The following is a 19,942-nucleotide window of genomic DNA, read 5'->3' as shown; positions in this document are numbered from 1 at the left end:
ATTAACATTTTTTGTTTAAGCGTCAAACTGTATCTGAACCCAGATGGACCATCCTCTATTATCTGAGGCTTTTTCATCTCATCTCTAAATGTAAAACATCAATATGACTATTTTTTATCTTCTACAGCTTTACTAACCTCTACTCCATGTATTACAGTGTTATATTTTTTTTAATGCATCTACATGATGTACATTTTTTCAAAGCTATTGTCTGCACCTTAAAAAGAATTGCCCTTGGGGGATAAAGCTGTTCGTATTGAATTAGATTCTCTGAAAGTATTTCTGAATTTAAATGTTGAATTTTAAAACAAAATTCAGCTAATTATGGCTAATTAAAACACATCTTAACACTTTTACATGTACATGAAGTACAGCAAGTCCTTTCATTCATTATTTAACAAACTACAGCAACTATTCCAGCGTGGCATTTCTTATTATTCCCGTTAGAATGACCTGCAATGAACATGTGAGCTGTCCAGAGTGAACCCTCCACCCAACAGTAGCTGGGATAGGCTCCAGCAACCCAATGACCCTGAAAAGGGTTAAGGCTGGTTTGGAATATGGAAGGATGGATGTCTTCAGAATTTGATCTGAAACAAAAATTGAATCAATTTTGATGCGTCAAAGCAATGCATCTATTTTCTAACCCCGTTTTGTCTGCTCAGCTCTCTGGAGCCTAACCAGCTGCAGTCAAACCAAAACACAGCAGAGTTCAAATGTTTTCTGCAGAACTGCATTGCTTTTGTCTCTTGATGACGGCCTTGAGCAAGAATGAAGAAAGTTGTAAAAAAGCAGATGAAATAGCTCGATGATAAAGACAACACCGTTGTGTTCGGTCGGAATGACTCCTGTAGCAACAGAAAAAGCACAAGCATGATCCACGAAGCATAATGGACAGAGAGAAGGCCGGAGGTCCACAGGTCTGACATAGCGAGGAGACAAAACCAACCAGACACAAGGAAACACAAACACGGTGAGGAAGAAGAGAGGGGATCTTTACCTAAGGAGAAGATGCAGCTGTCTGCACATATGCACCCCAGAGCAGGAAGTCTATGTGAAGGCTGTCTCAAGCTATCATGCACTTCCTGTTTTGTGGAGGAAATGCTTTTTTAGTTGGTTCCTGCTAAATTCCCCACAGTTTCAGTCTGAAGATCACAAACAAACCGTCATAGTCAGCTAAATCAAATATTAGTTAACAAAACACAAAATGACAAAACATAATCAGGTTATGTCTATCTGTGAAGGGAGGGCATGAGGGGGCAGCAGAACCATACCTATCGATCAGGAACACCAGTGAGTTTCTCAGTTGGAAAAATGACCAGCAGATTGAACTGTGGTTTTTCCAGTTCCCATGCGCTGACATGCTCCATGTCTTCAGGCTTGATTTGGAGGCGTTTGTAGATCTTTTTGTGGTACGGCCCAGCTTAGTCATTACAGTTGCTCTATTCTCTTAATATCTGAAAGTGAGTATGATCTGAAATGTACTGGATGTGCTCAGGTCGGTAAGCAAACTTTGGTCCCCAGCAAAAGCTCTTCCCCTGACATCTAACCTGATTGCTTTAAAACCTAAAACTAAAACTTCCATCCTTCAATCCATCCATCCATCCATCCATCCATCCATCCATCCATCCATCCATCCATCCATCCATCCATCCTCTTCTGCTCATCCGGGACCGGGTCACGGGGGCAGCAGCCTAAGCAAAGGTGCTCAGACTTTCCTGTCTCCCGCCGCTTCCTCCAGCTCCTCTGGGGGGACCCTGAGACATTCCCAGACCAGCTGAGAGACATAGTCTCTCCAGTGTGTCCTGGGTCTTCCCCGGAGCCTCCATCCAGTGGGACATGTCCGGAACACCTCCCCAGGGAGGCGTCCATCAGGGATCCGATTCAGATACCTGAGCCACCTCAACTGGCTCCCCTGGATGTGGAGGAGCAGTGGCTCTGCTCCGAGATCTCTCCAGGTGACTGAGGCGACTGTTAAATTGAGAGCTTTGCTTTCTGGCTCAGCCCTCTCTTCACCACAACAGAGCGATACAATAACCACATAGCAGTCCTGTAACCTTCAAGATACTTTTTCAAAAGAATATTCTTCACATCAAAATGCAGCCTAAGAGCTCAAGCACATCCAGAAGGCCTGGGATCCCAAACTGAAGCACGTGGCAAATAGTGCATACTTCACTCCTGTCCCTTGGTTAGGGTTAACCCCTAACCACAGCCCCATTCACACACACACATTCACAAAATGATTGCAGCTTCACTGCTTAACACAGGAGCCAACCTGTAACCATCAATGTTGACAGTTTTAATTCTACACCACAGCCATCACATCAACTTTAAATAGATTGTTTCAGACCCCTAAACACCCCCAAGAGAAGAAAACTAAGTTTCAAATTGTGCAATTTTCTATTAAATTGTCCATAGGTGTGAGTGTGAGAATGAATGGGTGTGTGATATGCGACAGACTGGCGACCTGTCCAGGGTGTCCCCTGCCCTCGCCTGTAAGTGGATAGCCCCGTGACCCCGTAAGGGACAGAACGGAAGAAGATAAATGTATCACAGAAGCATTTTATTAAAGAAAAGGGTGTTTAAAAGTGCTCAAGCATTTCGAAAAGTGTCCAAACTACACAACACATTAGCAGTTCTTGATGTTTCTTAACATATTTCCTACAGGATCAACAGTCTAGAACACACGTGTCAAACGCAAGGCCCACGGGCCACATCCAGCCCGGCATGTTATGATATCCGGCCCGTGAGATCATTTTGTTATTTTAATTTATGGCCCAGGGGTATGCAGTGCTGGTAACACATTAACTGCAAATCCCATAATGCAGCACTTCTGCTGCCTTGCCAAACACCTCCCGCATCAATCAAGTCTAGTTTGTGATGCTGAAAGTTCTTGTGGAGCTAGCCCTCATGATGCTGAAGAGAAACGTTGATTCAGAAAACATGGGAGGTAGATGGGAGCATATGTTTACTGACATTACTGTCAAACCCACGTGTCTCATTTGTGGTGTGCTGAGGTGGCTGTTATTAAAGAATTTAATCTAAGACAGCGCTATTAAAGTACGACACTGCATGCAAAGTCAGACACTGCATGACCTGAACAGTTTATTCTCTCCATTCCTGCAGAAATGCTCCATCTCTGTTTACATGCAGCTCCAACCTTGTGGATGTTCGGTTGCATATCTCTGTGTGAGAAGCTCTTCTCGGTGATGAAGACTGACAAAACAGCAGACAGGAGTCGTCTCACTGATGATCACCTGCAGTCCATCCTGACAATGTCCACAGCACAGAACCTCACACCAAACACAAACCAATTTGATGCCAAAAACTGATGCCAGGCATCCAGCTCTGATCAAATGACACGAGGGCAAAGAAAATGGAATGATTTGATTTTTCTGAAAACAATACATTTTTCCAGGCTTTTTTGTTACCTTATTCTGCGGTTCATATTTTGAATTTGTATAATTCTGACAGGATATTCTTATGTAGAACCAAATCTACTGGGAAATGTAAAAAAAAAAAAAAAATTTGATATAAAATGACATAAGTGTAAAGAAATGTAAATGTTTTTATGTTTACTTTATTTCTAACTTGTATAATTTTGACAGGTTATATTTTTATGGAGAGAAAAATAGTATAAATTATTTAAGGTTTAAGTTGGTTTATCCCGAAAAAATATACTGTTCTTATTCAAATGTGTGTTCAAAAGAGTTATGATTTAAAGTTTTATAGTTTAGGTTTACTGTGTTCAATAAATGTTTATCTTATCACGCGACCTGAAGTGAGTTTTGGATTTGGGCCCCCTGTATTGCTCTGTGAGCGGGGCATACCATGAGATACGTATGTACTGATCTTCTGTGGATATGCAGTATGTCAGCTGTTCTTCTGTCTGTTCTGTGAGTGTTCAGACTGAAACCGACAGTTGTTATCTGGGACAGGAAACACATTTGAGGGCCTTGAAATAAACAACTGGGCAGGAAACGCTTTCAGTCTTGTCCAACAGGAAGGAAAGTGAGCAGAGTGGAGGTTAAAAAGTTAAAAATGGGTGTTTCCTTCATTTACTTCATGAGCTGTGACCACCCCCCGCCCCACTATTTCTTTACTCAAAATATTACTATTTTTGTAACTGTTGTAATATTAATTAGATATCCATTCCTAAAAGTATGAATCTTAATGTTTATTGAAAAGATGTAGGAATTATTTTTGAGGATAATTACTTGATTTTGTTACTTGAAAACGTGATCTGCAATGTGTAGCAATGATATCTGGATTAATATGAAAATGTATTCTGATTACAGTCAGTGAGTATTACATGTCTGTTACATGGTGTGTGATTCATGTTACAGTTTAATGAAATCCTGAATGAATGTTTTTCTGAGGATAATCAATCATCAATAAGCACTGGATTCTGTTACTTGAAAAGATAGGATCAGAACCGGATTATGGAAACTATGTAAAACTATAAAATAAATGAACACGGTAGGGGTGGGATTACCGTAATTTCCGGGCTATGGAGCGCACCTGATTACAAGCCTCACCCATTAAATTTTTAAAGGATAAACCCTTTAGTACATACATAAGCCGCACGTGACACATTTAAACGTGTTGTAAAATGAGGATGTGTATGTGCTGAAACCGCGCGCGTGTGTAAGACGGAGGAGGGGAGAGCGCGCTGCAGCACGAGAGGGAGTGAGGGAGAGGGAGAGCAGCGAAAGTGTGTTGGGGGTGTGTTTATGAGGTGCCGTGTAGGACATTATTCAGAATTAGAATTCATAAACACATGTGAAATCTCTCACACACACTAGTGAAATGCTTGTATACATACAACTGAAAATATATTCATTCACATACACGTGTGAAATCTCTCACATACACATGTGAAAATGCTCTCACACACACTATCGAAAATGCTCTCACACACACTATCGAAAATGCTCTCACACACACTACTGAAAATGCTCTCACACACACATGTGAAAATGCTCTCACACACACATGTGAAAATGCTCTCACACACACTACTGAAAATGCTCTCACATACACATGTGAAAATGCTCTCACACACACTACTGAAAATGCTCTCACACACACTACCAAAATACTTACACAGCACATACTACTGAAATTTTCAATAGAAACGACGGAAGGCATTTCAGTAGAGACAGTTTTTTTTAAACTTTATTAGAAACGAAGTTGGTCGACGGAAGGCATTTCAGTGGAAACGAACCTGTGTCCGAATTCCTGCCCTAATCCCTAATTACAAAAACCCTATATAGTGCAGCACTATATAGTTCTCTATATAGTTCTCTGAATTTTAAAAGCAATTTGGACACCCATGCTTACTACTTTTTTCTTTCTGGTGTTGTTCATAAGGTGCTTGACACGAAAACAAATTGGCGCATTACCGCCACCACCTGGTCTGGAGGCGAACTACTCCTATTTAACGCAGAGAATGACACCTATTTGTCAGAGTAAAAACACAATAAATATGGACATTTTACAAAGACTGCTCTGTTCTGATCATGGAAAACGTGGCTGATTTATAAATAATTAAATTACAAACACTTTGGTGTTGATTTAATGTATTTGTTCATAAATAAACCCCCAAGTTATTTATTCATGGCAATATTTATTTTTTGTTTTTATGCCGCTGAACGATTAACTGGCTCTTGCGAGGAGGCATTTTCTTCTGTAGTTTTCTCACACCTTACTAAAAATGGCTTTGAATATGAATCTGTCCGTGTTCATGGCAATAATTCAACCATTTTTCGTGAAATCATTTTGTATCGTCCCTCGCCCCGCAGGAAAAAAAAACAGGTATTGGTATTGATATTATTAAAGAGATTCATGTCCCTCCTCCAGCCTCATCTTTTCATGCATTCCTCCTTTGTGTAATGTGCAACTTAATTATTAAATATATTTTCACAAATCCTGTTCGGTTAAAAGTGTGCGTGTGTCCGCGCGCAGACAGACGGCCTGAAGCGCGCTAAACCAGCTGGTAAAGATGCAGGTCAAAGTAAAAAAAAACATTGTAATGGTTCAACAGAGCTGAAAATCTATGAATTATTTTTTTCCTGATGGAAAAATACTTTTTTTTTTAGCTTCAGCCATTTCCCGTTTTTGCTGTCCTGGCCTCAGTTGGGCATCGGCACGCAGATCTGAACACCATGCGTGTCTCACGATGAAGCTCGTTTGAGGTTCTTTTCTGCTTTATCAATTGACATCATGTCCCTGCCAGGAAAACTTCTCCTTCCTTCCTCATCCAGCGCAGTGTTGCCAGATAGAGTCACAGCTCTTTCATCCTTCTGCTGCCCCAACTATCTCTCTGTGGAATACACTGGGAGTGCGGGGAAAAATAACTCTCAGCTGCAGAGGATGTGAACAGGTGAACAGGTAGAGAGGAGAAGCAGGTAAAGAGGCGGGGGAGGGGCTTTGGCTTCAAACCCTGTCAGAGAGATGAAAACGCGGGCGTCAGATTCAGACGCAGCTTTCCCTGCGGGAGTTGAAGCAGAGACTTTCCGTGGGATGATTTTATGAACTCAAACATGGAAACATGATTACCAAGTAGAACTCTTCAAAATAATAAACCTGATCTCCCTATTCTCAGTGTCTACCATGCATTGATGCAGACATCACTCCATGCAGCGATCAGACCATAACCTCTAGCTGGTAGCTCCGCCCACACGCGACCGCGGTATCAGGCTTTAAAGAACACAATTTCTATGAGGCGGGGCGGGGCGTTGCACACCCCCAACAACAGGTTAGATGACAGTGGCCATTAGGCGTCTCTACCTGGTGCTTTCACGGAGCTTCAGTACATAAGACTCCAAAAGCCGCAAAGCCTAACGTGGTCCGCTAATATATATTCATGATTCATGATGATTCCCGCGGGGTTTTTTTTCTGCCGCCCGCTCCCGCCCGCAGCACAATTCGAACCGCCCAATCACGCCCAATGCAGCCCTCTACATCGATCCACACTGGTTTTTCGTAGAGACTTCTGGGAAATTTCTAGTGCAGGCTGCCGATACACATCACCATAGCAACGCTTTTGACTGCCGTTAAATCTCGCGATAATCAACCAACTTCCGTTTCTACTGAAATGCCTTCCGTTTCTATCGAAATTTTCAGTAGTATGTGTGAGAGGATTTTGGTACTGTGTGTGAGAGCATTTTCAGTTGTGTGTGTGAGAGCATTTTCAGTAGTGTGTGTGAGAGCATTTTCAGTAATGTGTGTGAGAGCATTTTCGATAGTGTGTGTGAGAGCATTTTCACATGTGTATGTGAGAGCATTTTCACGTGTATGTGAGAGATTTCACATGTGTATGTGAATGAATATATTTTCAGTTGTATGTATACAAGCATTTCACTAGTGTGTGTGAGAGATTTCATATGTGTTTATGAATGCTAATTCTGAATAATGTCCTACACGGCACCTCATATGTGTTTATGTTTGTCATACAGAGTGAAAGAGAACTGTAATAAAAGAAGGTTTCCCCCAGAAGAAGATGAATGATTCTTTATTAACCCACTCTGGAGGCTCTGAGGGTCTGAATGGGGAAGTGAACAACCGAAGGAAGATCCGCCTTCAGCGGAGAGGAAAGAAAGAAAAAAAAGTAATCGCAGGAAAAGTTCAACACATGAGATAATAACAAAAAAATACGGTACACAGACAGGGTTTTCAAAATTTTCCAGCAGTCCAGCAGTAACTTATAGGCGTGCCGCACAGAGGAAAGCGCTGCCGGTGCAAGCGCCGGGAGTTTATCTTCCACAACAGTGACACACCGTAACACAGCACTAACAGGCTGGTTAAAAAAACATGAACGTAAAAGTCACAGAGCTTTCTTCATCTTCCTCCTGTGCACTGAAACCATGGAAGTCTTCCTCCTCAGTGCGGGATTGGAATAGCGCAAGATATTTTTCAGCACATTCTCTCAGGATCTCCTTTGTTGTCAGTGTCAATCTTATCCTGAGGCAAATTCATTCCTGAGCTAGCGCCGTCCTCTCTATCACGCAGCAGACTGGCTTTTCCAAACCCTTTGGTGACGGTGGATTGTTTCACACTGCTTTTAACGATTGCTTTTAACCTGAAAGCTGCGTCATATTGTAGTGGTGGTCACGTGCATGTTGGGTCTGTAGGCAGCAAGGGATTGTGGGATGCGGCCAAAATAGGGCTGAGCATGGGTCTTTCTTTTTGTTGCACCATGAGTGAGAGGTCTTAGAGCAGAAGTGACATCCATGCTGTTTGGCTGCTCGTGGGTGTGACAAAATGATTAGGCTTGATGCCGAAAATACGATTACATATTCAGCCTCCCAATTTGCCTCCTCCTCTCTGAGACAGTGGGACAGCTTTTTAGCACGGCCAATTGAGTGGGAAATCACATTGAACTTGCGTCTCACACATACTGTAGTCTCCCAGTCTCATGCTTACCATTTCTGCTCGAGCACCTCTAGCGGCCGTTAGAAAAAATGCATAAATTAGCCGCATCATTGAATAAGCCGCAGGGTTGAAAGCGTGTGACAACAGCAGCGTCTTATAATCCGGAAATTACGGTATATAAATGTACTTCTTCCCACACCTTTTCAAGCAATAAATGAAGCTCTACATGACTTTAGTTTATGATCACTATATTTTTTGGGATCAAGTGTGTCTCTGAATTAATGATTCAAAGAGGTTCATTGTGTCTATAAAATTATACTGCGTATTTAGTTTGTCTTTTATCAGACACTGGTTTGTTTTGTAATGTAACACGTACCGACATGTTTCGGTGGAATGTCTTCCACCTTCATCAGGGTCGTCATCAGGTGGTGGTGTGTGACGTCTTTAAAAAACAGCTGATTGTGACTGAGGCGGAGTCACCTGTCAAACTTTGACAAGTGACTCCGCCCCTTAATGTCCGTTTTTTGCTGGAGGATGTTGCTCCAGGTGTGGGGGAGCAGGAAGGCTCCCTCATCCCTGTTCATGGTCACAATCAGCTGTTTTTTAAAGACGTCACACACCACCACCTGATGACGACCCAGTGTCTGAAAAAAACAAATTAAATACGCAATGTCTCTGAATTGTTTGTTTTCTTGTTTAATTAATGCATTTCATTATTTCTGTAATAAGTTTGATACATTTGTTTGACTTCTTCTTGTATCGTCTACAATTAATGCTAAAAATAACCAAATCAATCAATCAAAAGTAAACTTCTCATAGAAGGAAAAAAGTGAGGACTAAGAAACTGTTAAACAGCAAGAAGTCAGCGAACATTTTTGAATATTTCCAAGTCATAAATTACCGAACCTGATTCATTTCAAAATAGGACAAGATATTTCTGTCCAAACTGCTGTTTTTTTGACATGCATAACATCTGACTTGCATAAGGGTGAGGAGAGCGTTAGAACCGGAGGCGAATGTTTAATGGGAAGCAAACAATTAGAGCAAAGCACAGGATATAGCACGACGATAATCAAAGTATAAACATCAATTACTCCATAACAGCCTGTAATTTGCAGCACCAACTAAAAAGCTGCTGAACAAAAAACAAGAATCCGGCAGCTTGACTTCAACAGCAGAGCATGCTTTTTTTCTCTAACATGAACATCCATCAAAGCACTTTAATTATTGTTTGTGCTTTCAATTTCAACCATTTGAGCCTATATCAAATACGTTCTTTAGTGAAGAAAGCTGCCATTCATTATTTCTAACCCTAGAGCACTATAGCCAGGTGATTTTCACCCGAACAAAACTATTTACATGAATTTCAATATGTGGCCTTACCAGGGAAGTTTCACATGTCTCAGGAATGGGTGGACCACAGACCAAGTTTCTAGGATCATTTGGTTATTTTTTTAGGAACTTTTTATTCTCAAATTCTTAATTTTCAGCATGTTTTTAGGAATTTCCTATGTTTTTCTTGTTGATTTTGTTACACATACCACAGTTGAAAATACAAAACACTCTAATTTATCACGTTTTGTCATGTTTTGATCAATTTTTTATGACAAGTACTTTTTGTTGGGTAAATTATGTTGGGGAAAAATTGCCCGGCAAAAGTGATGGTGTAACTTTTAATAGTAAAAGTGTTCCAGAGTTAAACCTGAAAACATAATTTTTTTTAACATCATATCCCTTTAAATTAAATATTCATAGCACCCTTAAATTTTTTATTAGAAGAAACCTTTTTTTACAGTTTACAAAAGATCCACAAATCAAATTCAGTGTTTATCTTTGAATCTGCATCAGCTTCTGTAATGGAGCTTGTGGACACTTGGTATGTCTGTCCAGTTACAGTAAATGAATGATTAAGAAAATTGGAGAATGTGAAACATAACAAGTGTCAGCAGATAACAATGGAGAAAAGAAATCATAGTTAAGAGCTTTGTGCTGGAGAAACAGGGGTAAATATTTGTACAGCATGCAGGAAAGCTGTTGTTGACACCAAATGCATGATGCAGCAAAACACTGTTCATTAAGAACTGCTGTGTGTGTAGAGAGTAGCCATAAATACAACATAATGGAGTCTGTCTCGAACTTCATCAAGGAGGATGGGAGAAAGCTTTTTTTCCACAAAGGTTTGATTTTCCCCCCAATATGTTTGTATTATTCAATAACCTGCAAGGATGTGATGCTGACCAGCACTGTCTAAAATGAGGACATAGATCTTACCTCTACAGTTGAATTTTCCCTCCTTCCATGGGTATGTAGCCATAGGTTTGTTTCCAGTGGAACCCAGAAATTGAGAAGGTAAATCCCCATTGCTTTGGGCAGGTGTCTGTGTTTTAACCATGCTATCAGTGATGACAGGCCAGGAAAAAGAAGCAATCCTCTGTAAGATCAAGTCAACACCATTTGTTGCTTCACTGCCACCTTCTTCCAAAGAGCCAGCAACTGTGGGGCTGGAGGTGACGGAAGAGTTTGAAGGACTATGCATACTGGGGGCAGCCTGAAAAGCTGATGGAAAACCCATTTGAAAGCAATGAGGTGAAAAAAGGGGTTCAGTAGAGCCCCTCATCTCTGGGACAGGTGAAGCTCCCTGCCAAGGAATTGGAGAACACTGGGAGGATAGAGACAAAAGGCTGTGTTGTCTGTAAAGGGAACAGTCCAGACTACTGAGAGAGGCTGCAGGCCTGGTTGCTGTAGAGGAGTCACAAGGGTGGTTCTGGGGGGCACAGAGCCTTTGTGGTGGACTTGCTGAGGTACTTAAGTTCATGTTTTCCGATTCAGTGGGTGGAGAAGCTGTTGGTTTGCTGCTAACTAACTTGTCCAAATCCAATGGGAACTTGTTGAGCCGTGGAATTTCTTTGGGCTTTGGCAGTGAAGACTTAAGTACCTGGGTAACATGTTGACCAGTTTTTTTAAAACCACCTTCTCCAAAGGCATTGGCGTTACTCAGATGACCACTCCAGTTGGCACTATCATCAACATGCCTTGTTCCATTAACATCTGTGTGCATTCGCAACAATCCTACTCCTTCCTTTGCACTTTGGAAGTCTTGGAATGATGCAAACCCAAGGCTCTTGTCCAGATTCTCCTTAACATTCAAAATACCACCTTGTGGGTCAAACTTTAAAACACTTCCATGGGAGGAAATCTTCAATTTATTTGATTCAAGGTGTTGTTGGAGTTGATGGGGTCCATGGGACTCCCTTTGAGATGAGGGGCACTGGTAAAACACCGGTCGGTTGACAGGCCTTCCCTCACAAAAGTACTCCAGACTGGACGAAGAGCTGTGAAGGTCGTCATTGTCACTGCCCTCCCGTGAGCATGTAGTTGGGTTTAGCTTGTTTTGAAACGAAGCGGCTCTGGTCACAGAAGAGCCGTTGTTCAGAATGACTGGCTTGGCCATGGTACCTCGATTGAAGGAAAAACTGCCACCAACACTGCAAGTTTTGAGCACAGAGCTGGAACTGTAACCCAGGCGGATGTGGGAGTGGGGAGCAGGAGTCATGATGTTGTTGTTGAGGGAAAAAGGAGTAGAATGGCATTTTTCTTCACCGACTTTGTTGTGATGAAGGAAGAAATTGCAGGAAGAGGAAGATTTGGGGGAAGAGGCAGGAGAAGGTGTAGAGATGTACTGTGTGTCCTCCACTACTTCATCATCAAAGGATCTCTTTAATGCTGTGTAAACAAAAAAGAATGAATATCAATTAGTAGTAGTAGCAAGCGTACTCTGGCACAGTTCTAAAACAGGCACTGCATTAAAAAAGCATTGGCTTAGTCTATTAAAAGCTCAAGCAGCAAATCTTTCAGTAGCAGTGTTTAGGATGATCACACCGGTTTGCTTTCACACACAGTCCTCAGGAGAGAACCACACTGAAGGGAACCAAACCGCCTTGAAAATGTCCACAGTTCGAGCAACTCTACCTGTGGAGGTGTGCTTATTTTGGAGGTTCTTTTGCCCATAAAAAGCTCTGAGGACTGAACACAATCCAGAAGAAGAAGAAAATTGGCTTGTCCATTGAGCGTCATTTATGATTAAGCAATGCAGTTCCTCACAACACACGATGCCATGCTCACCCAGCAAATATTTTAGAACAGTTTTCAGTTCCCAACTTTCTAATTCAAACAGTGACTGGTTATATTTCTCCTCCTTACATGTGTAGCTTATGTCATTTCTGTTACCAACTTAAACTCTGTAAAAAGGAAAAAACTACACATTGCTGTCTGTAGTTGGGTCTCCATTAACTATGAAATTGCACAAATTGAATTTGGGATAAGAAATTTGCCCAATGGAAACAACAATTTCAAAAAAGACATCTATCAATAAAAGTTTTAGCACTTGGAGGAGGTGGTTTTAGACGCGTTTGGTCATATTATGCAAAACTGCAGTGGAAACACTTTTTTTCAAATTAAATGAGTCCTGTGACCAACAACCGGATGGGGATGTGCGGAACTGGTGGCCTTTGGAGCCACCAGAGGTCTCACAGTGTCACACAGCTCATCAAAGTTGAGAGCGGCCGTGGTGCAGCGGTAGGGCGGTCGACCCATGATCGTAAGGTTGCAGGTTCGATTCCCACCATGCACGCCCATGAGTCGAAGTGTTCTTGGGCAAGACACTGAACCCCACCTTGCCTCTGGTGGTAGGCGGGCACCTGTGTTTGGCAGCGTAGTGGCCACCAGTGTGTGAATGTTTGTGTGAATGTGTGTGTGACTGGGTGAATGGGTCTGTGACTGTAAGTATACGCCATTTACCATTTACCAAAGTTGAGTGTGTCATGTGGTATTGTTGGATTCACAGCTCCCCTGTAAAATCACCAACCAGCATTCCTAAAACAGTTTCATCTATAGCCCCACCCACGTGTAAGGAGCTCGCCATTCCACAGCCTGAAGAAGACGCTGACGTCTCCTTTGACGGCGGAAATGTGAATGTATCCGCTTTCAATCAAAGTATTGGTCACATATGTCACAATCTTTTTCAAATGACATCACGAGAGTTGGTGTGCGTTTATTCACATAAATATGATTTCATGAAAATAGTGTAATTGCCAAATTGTGTTGTTTCAACATTTCTAGAATTTTGATAAAGTTCTGCGCATATGTTTGATGGAAATGCATCTAATGAACTCTTTTTTAGGATTCTAAATTGTGTTATTTAAGTAAAAATGCTATTCTTTGTGTTTTGATTTTTCCTTTTTCTCTTACTACAACTTACTATTAGTAAGCGGTCAAGATTTGTTAAAAAATATGTGCCAATGAAGAAAATTTAATTCTTAGATTTAGCAGCTGTAACATACTTGCTAAAAACATATTTTGAATATATACACTGCTGGTCAAAATCAAAAAGACCATCCATCCATCCATCCATCCATCTTCTGCTCATCTAGGACCTGGTCGTGGGGGCAGCAGTCTAAGCAAAGATGACCAGACTCCCTTTGCCTCAGCCACTTCCTCTAGCTCTTCTGCGGGAACAATGAGGTGTTCCTAAGCCAGCCAAGAGACATCGTCTCTCCAGCGTGTCCTGGGTCTTCTCCGGGAGCTCCGCCCAGTGGGACATGCCCGTAACCCCAGGAAGACATCCAGGAGGCATCCATATCAGATGCCCGAGCCACCTCAACTGGCTCCTTTCGATGTGGAGGAGAAGCGGTTCTACTCCGAGCTCTCTACGGTGACCGAGCTTCTCACCCTATCTCTAAGGGAGCGCTCAGCCACCCTACGGAGGAAGCTCATTTCAGCCGCTTGTATTCAGGACCTCGTTCTTTGGGTCACGACCCAGAGCTCATGACCATAGGTGAGTACTGGAACGGCAAAAGGCAAAATTGACAAAGCCTCTCGGATAAGAGGTGAAACGTCTTTTAACTTTAAGAACTAAGCCCAGATGACACCCCCAAAACCTAATACTAGGATCTTCTCTGATGAGAAAAAAGTAACCATGATGGTTCTACTGGCTTTCAACGTTACTGGTATGACAAAGAGATCCCACCTGAAATGTTTTCTACACAGCAAAAAGGAGGAGGAGCCATCATGGTCTGGGGTACTGTTTCCTTCAATAAAACAATTGAGCTTCAGGTTGTGCAGGAGCGTCAAACCGCAGCTGGCTATGTGGAGATGTTGGAGGGGCCTCTCTCATGACAGAGGGCCCCGCCTGTGTGGTGATGACAGGGTTTTTCAACAGGACAATGCTGCAGGCGACACCCGCTTGACATAGGACTTTTTTCAGGGGAAAACGTCACTCTTTTGGAACATCCTGCATGATCTCTGTGAAGAATAGTTAGAAACTGCCTTTAACTTTTATTACACTAATGGTTTAAACTTAATTCACTGAGCATGTATTGTCATCTCAAAATTTCATTTGAAACATTTGAAGACAGCACAGCCAAGCTATTTTCCTCACAGTTTATTCTCATACTCCTTTTTTCTGTGCATGTGTGATCTGCTGAGGAGGCCTCAGAGTTATCTTTACTTTAGCCTTGGAGCTTCTCTCCAGCAGTAACCTGTGGGCGTGATTTTCACACAGGGTCTATCGGACGATCTTCTGAATATGCAAATGCAGGGTTTATATACCAATCCCATCTCTGAGCTCGTTGGTTTGGACTTTGAATGCACCATGTTCATCTGTCTGTCCCCTTCGTATTTGTACGAAGTAAAACCTCCACAAAAGATAAGTAACTATCTCTGAGTCGTTATTCATTTATTTCTGTGTGCAAGAAACTGACGGGGTACGAACCTAAAATTTAATACAGTCCTTTCTAGAGAATCCAGTTTCTTCACAATCTCCTTATTTAAATCCAATTGAGAGCATTTGAGGATGGATGGTATGGGAAACTTATAAAAATGGACATCAATTCCAGACAGTAGATGTCTTTCATGAAGCTATCTTCACTACTTAGCACAACCTTCCCATTAGCCTTTTAGAAACACTCACATCAAGCATGTCAGAACGAGTTTTTGAGGTGATCAACAAGAATCTGAGAGCTACTCATTACTGAACGTTCTGTTTGGACCCTTCTGTTTTGAGGATGTAACAGGTATTTTATTTGAACAGTCTGCTCAAAATGTGTGGCTTCTTGATCCCATTTCTTCTTTCTTTGAGCTCTGTTTAGAACCTGATTCAAATGCAAATTCATTTAATTTATTAACTGCTTTTAAGATTTTGATCAGAAGTCTATATATGGAGACAGAGTCTTTGCAGCAGTGGCTCCATCCCTCTGGAACTCCCTTCCTCTTAGCCTCAGATCTGTAGACCCAGTGTTTTCTTTTAAAAAGCAGCATAAAACATATCTTTTTAAAATAGCTTTTTCATAATTCTTTTTTATTCTGTGTTTCACTGTGAAGCACTTTGGGATTTTTATCTTGAAAGGTGCTATATAAATAAAGGTTTTTATTATTATTAAAAATCTGAACAGCTTTTACCACTGAGTACGTCACTGCCCTTTTGCAAAGAGAAATGTAACTCAGACAGTTTCATGAGAAAGTGCTGCTTTCCAGGTGTACTGAGAATCCAGTGCTCAATGCTGGGGAAGTTACTTAATGTCAGACTCATGAGGGTTATGTTAACAACAGTAATGAATGGTGGCAGGTGAGCTTTAAATCACACACATAACTGCACAACTATTGGCCAATAGCTTCTCTTGGCTCCAGGCAGTCTGAAAAAATGTCTGTGTGCTGGGGGGTGGGTGGGGGGGGGGGTGGTACTGCAGGTAGGAACCTGCCCTCTTGCAAAAGACAAGGAGCCGTGGTATCAGGTAATTGCGGAAAATCTGTCAATTGCTGGCAAAGTAATTATGACACTGCTGCACCTCGTCTCACCTGCAGGGTTGTGAGTGGAGGAATGGTTGGGGTGCATTCATATTTTTATATATTTAGGGGGGAAATACAAATTACTAACCAAGACTAAGGACTTTGAAAACCTTTTTTCCTTTAACATGTTTTCTGAAAACGCTACGTCAGGCCAGCTTGCCGAGGTGCTGGGATCCCAAAACATGCCAGGTAGCCATTCTACGAACCTGTGGCGTCAGTTATACTGTACAACAAATGTTTCTGCATCAAACAGCATAAACCAAACTGCCAACAAAAATGTGCTGTTAACACAGACCATAGTGGAAAATTGAAGTTGTTTAATGAAAATTTGTATTAAAATGACAAATTAACTGCAGTGCAGTCTGCCTCTACGCTGATGATGGACAATAATGCAGACACAGGACGAGTCAAAGATGGAGTACAGGTGGAGGTCATGACTCTCAATATCAGATGTCCCAGAAAACAGCAGCCAGCAGTCTGGAGGGTTGAAATAGGGCAAAGGAGATGAAAGAGAGGAACAGACTGCATAAAAACAACCATCCAAAACCTGACAATGGATAAAAAGGTGAAAATAGAGACTCAGAATTAAAGTCACCTTTCATTAGCATGAGCAATTTCCCCTCAGCACTTATTTCATTTAGCAGCTCAAGACATTGCAATGCTGGATTAACGATATGTGAAGCCTCAACAATCTTTGCAAGAAGAATTTGCTGTGCGATTTTTTGTTGTCTTCTCCCTGAAACAACATCAATGGACATTTCTGTGTAAAGTCGTGTTAGTCGGCACCTGATTTAAAACCTGCAAATTATACAACTGCAAATACATATGGTGTTCTATAAGCCACACCTCATTTGCTAAATAGCTGAGTTTTTGCACAGTCTACCAGAAATGACTATATGGCATATTTGTGTGAAGCCATCACTCAAAATGAATTTCAAGTACCAGTATTAGTTTTCCCTTTTAACACACGTAGCTAAAGTTAATATGTTTTACGAGTACTGTCGAGCTTGAGCATGTTCTTATGCACACAGACCTACAGCAAAACACAAGCGGTTATATTATTGTTTTTTAAGATTTTATGATTTTTATTATCGTTTTACATATCTAATGCTCCATGTGAAATAACCCCCCCCCACACACACACACAATGTGATTAGAGTTTCAGGTGTTTGTAAACAACCCCATACAAATTTACAACATGATGAAATTTTATCTTCATAAACAAGAGATAAAGAGAAAAAAAGCATCTGCATTGGAAGGACTTCAAGAGTGAGATAAAAATAAATTCCGCCTTAAATCCAAAATGAGTTTATTCAAATATTAACCTAATGCGTCAGGAGATTCATAACTCTTATTGAAACAGTAACATCTGTCCAACACACCAGGCCTTCAGCTCTGGTCTGTTAGCTCAGGTGCTGGACATGACAGGTTTAAAGAAAGACAATAAATTTAGCTTTTGTTTTCTCCATTGTAGCACTGTTAAAATAAAATACATTAAGGGACTAGTAGATTTGACAATTATTTTACAATAAAACAAAGACTAACGTGAAAACCCATATTTTAAACTTGTTAAAAAGGAACACATAGATTTAATCCGGAAAACAGATCCACACAAAAGCTTAGAAAGTTATTTAGGCTTTGGATAAGGACAGGTCAATAGTGTTGTACTGTGGGAGCTAAAGAGCTAAGAGCTGATGACATATTCTAGCTAGTTAACATGGTTTCCCACTTTTACACTGAAGCCAGGTTTGAGACATAACCAGGTTCAAAATTATGTTTCTGAGTATTTCTTTGTTCAAATCATTGTGAATCAGGAACAGAGGAAAAAAGTGACACTGGAAAAAGCTTGGATCAGTCACGTAAGTGCCACAGTGGGCGGGGCCAAAGTCTCCAAGCTCCGCCCCTTCCTGATCCTCCACCTGCAGACCAACAGAACGTCTCTGTTTTCCTGGTCTAAGCTGGAATCTGGATCAGAACCGGACGGATGGATGGATCTGATGTTGCTGCTGTTTTAGTTGCTACACTAATGTTAGGTTGGGGGGTTGAGGGGCTGTAAGCTAGCTGGAGAGAGTGTAAACAGTCACGCCCACAACTCAGAGGTGAATTTCTAATGAACTTTAGCTGCTCCGCAGAAACTATGTCCTAGAAAACGACAGAGATTTTGGGATTTTGACTAAAAACAGCATTATCATTAAAAGACCACTTGGAACACTGGAAACAGATCAGAAGATGATCAAAGTGGGGCTTTAACTAAGTACTTGCTAAAATGAGAGGGTATTTGGACTGCTGTGTGTTTAATCACACAAATCAACAACCATTTCCTCTACGAAGATTTTTTTGAAAATAACATTCTGATCTGTCTTCTACGATAGTCCATAATAGCACAACAGTGATCTACATTTTTTTTGTAATGCAAGACGATCTTAAAAGACACGTAGTGAGCATAGTAAAGGTTAAATTTTCTACTGAATGAATGGTTTAAAGACTAAAACGGTAGTTTGCCAGAACTTGAGCTTTAACAGCATCAGGAAATTAAAACAAGAGCTTCAGTGAAATATCTTCCACAATGAATAAAATCAGTCTTTAGTTTTTGAGTTGTGACAAATGCCCCAGAAAGACGTCTCCTGACTGAATAAATCAGCAGGGTGTGGTTTTCCCTGCTGGTCACCTGTAACACTTGCAGCCACCTTCATGGCCTGAAAACTGAATCTAGCTGACAGAGGACTGGGGCAAACCCTGCCATGTTCCTCCACCATGCAGCTCCTACTCATCCTTTTTGTCCTTTTTTCCCCCCTGTCCACCAACGGCACAATCAAGTTCATGCTTCTCACCTGGTTACCCCTACATACATGCCCTTATGCTTCAACCTCAAGTCTGTAACTCTTTGGAAAAAGTTTGGACACCTCTGGCCATGAGGAAAACCAGAGTGGAGGTTCATGGATGTGGTAAATGAGGACAAGACGGTGAATGAGGAGGATGCAGAGGAGAAGGTTAGGGTTTTTCTTTATTAAATGCATTATTAGATGCATTAGATATTAGAGCAGCAGATGGAAAAAAGAAGAAGAAGCTGGTTAGTTTTTGTTGTTTTTTGACGCGTGTGTGTATGTGTTACCCACAACGTTCACACAGCAGGAACAGCAGCAGCTTAAATACTGGCCTTATTGCTTTCACTAATTGGATAACCATTGTGACATTAGTGACCGGTGAACTGGTTAACAGTAAGACCCCAGAGGGCCCAGCCTAAAGGGTTGCTGAGTCTGGGCTTGTCCCCCCCACATGCCATTAGGTTTCATGGTTCAACACATCGACCCCCACATACACTGATTTCTACAACATGCAGATTGTCAAACATTTAGAAGCAGCTACAGATCGTTCCTTGTTCTGCATCCATCAAAAGTCTTTTATGTTTAAACTCTGATTATTAAAGTGTGTATATATAAGTCAGCACATCTGGAGAACACATCTGGAAGAGACATTCCAGACATCCATGTTTCATGTTGTAATACTGAAAATAACATGTCTCTGAAGATGATCACGTACGCCGATGAAACAGCATTTTCATGCATTACATTTTAAGAGTGAGGTTGACTGACTTCAGAAAGAGCAAAAGGTGAATCCCTAAACATACTAGTTCAAAGTTTCATAAAACAAGATCTGTCATTACTGCTGAGTTTTGCACACTGGAAGAAACTCTTACAAGGGCTCTTTTCAGTCATTTCACAAA

At 41.4% G+C, this 19,942-nt stretch overlaps 1 protein-coding gene across 2 annotated transcripts in view; it reads right to left on the bottom strand.

The window, feature by feature from the left end:
- Positions 1–19,942, bottom strand: part of septin12 (septin 12) — a 73,865-nt gene that overhangs the window by 38,937 nt on the left and 14,986 nt on the right. The window contains exon 2 of one of the 2 annotated variants that reach the window (XM_011473071.4): positions 10,648–12,099. In XM_011473071.4, the coding sequence (XP_011471373.1) occupies positions 10,648–12,099 (1,452 nt within the window). Of the gene's footprint in view, positions 1–1,000; positions 1,128–10,647; positions 12,100–19,942 lie in introns of those variants that run through there. The other variant, XM_011473072.4, reaches the window with a different exon arrangement.

The sequence above is a fragment of the Oryzias latipes genome, chromosome 8 (assembly GCF_053564925.1).
Source record: "Oryzias latipes strain Hd-rR chromosome 8, Olatipes_Hd-rR_3.1".
Taxonomy (NCBI): domain Eukaryota; kingdom Metazoa; phylum Chordata; class Actinopteri; order Beloniformes; family Adrianichthyidae; genus Oryzias; species Oryzias latipes.
Note: the sequence above shows the minus strand (reverse complement) of the source record. Positions and strands in the feature narration are given on the sequence as shown.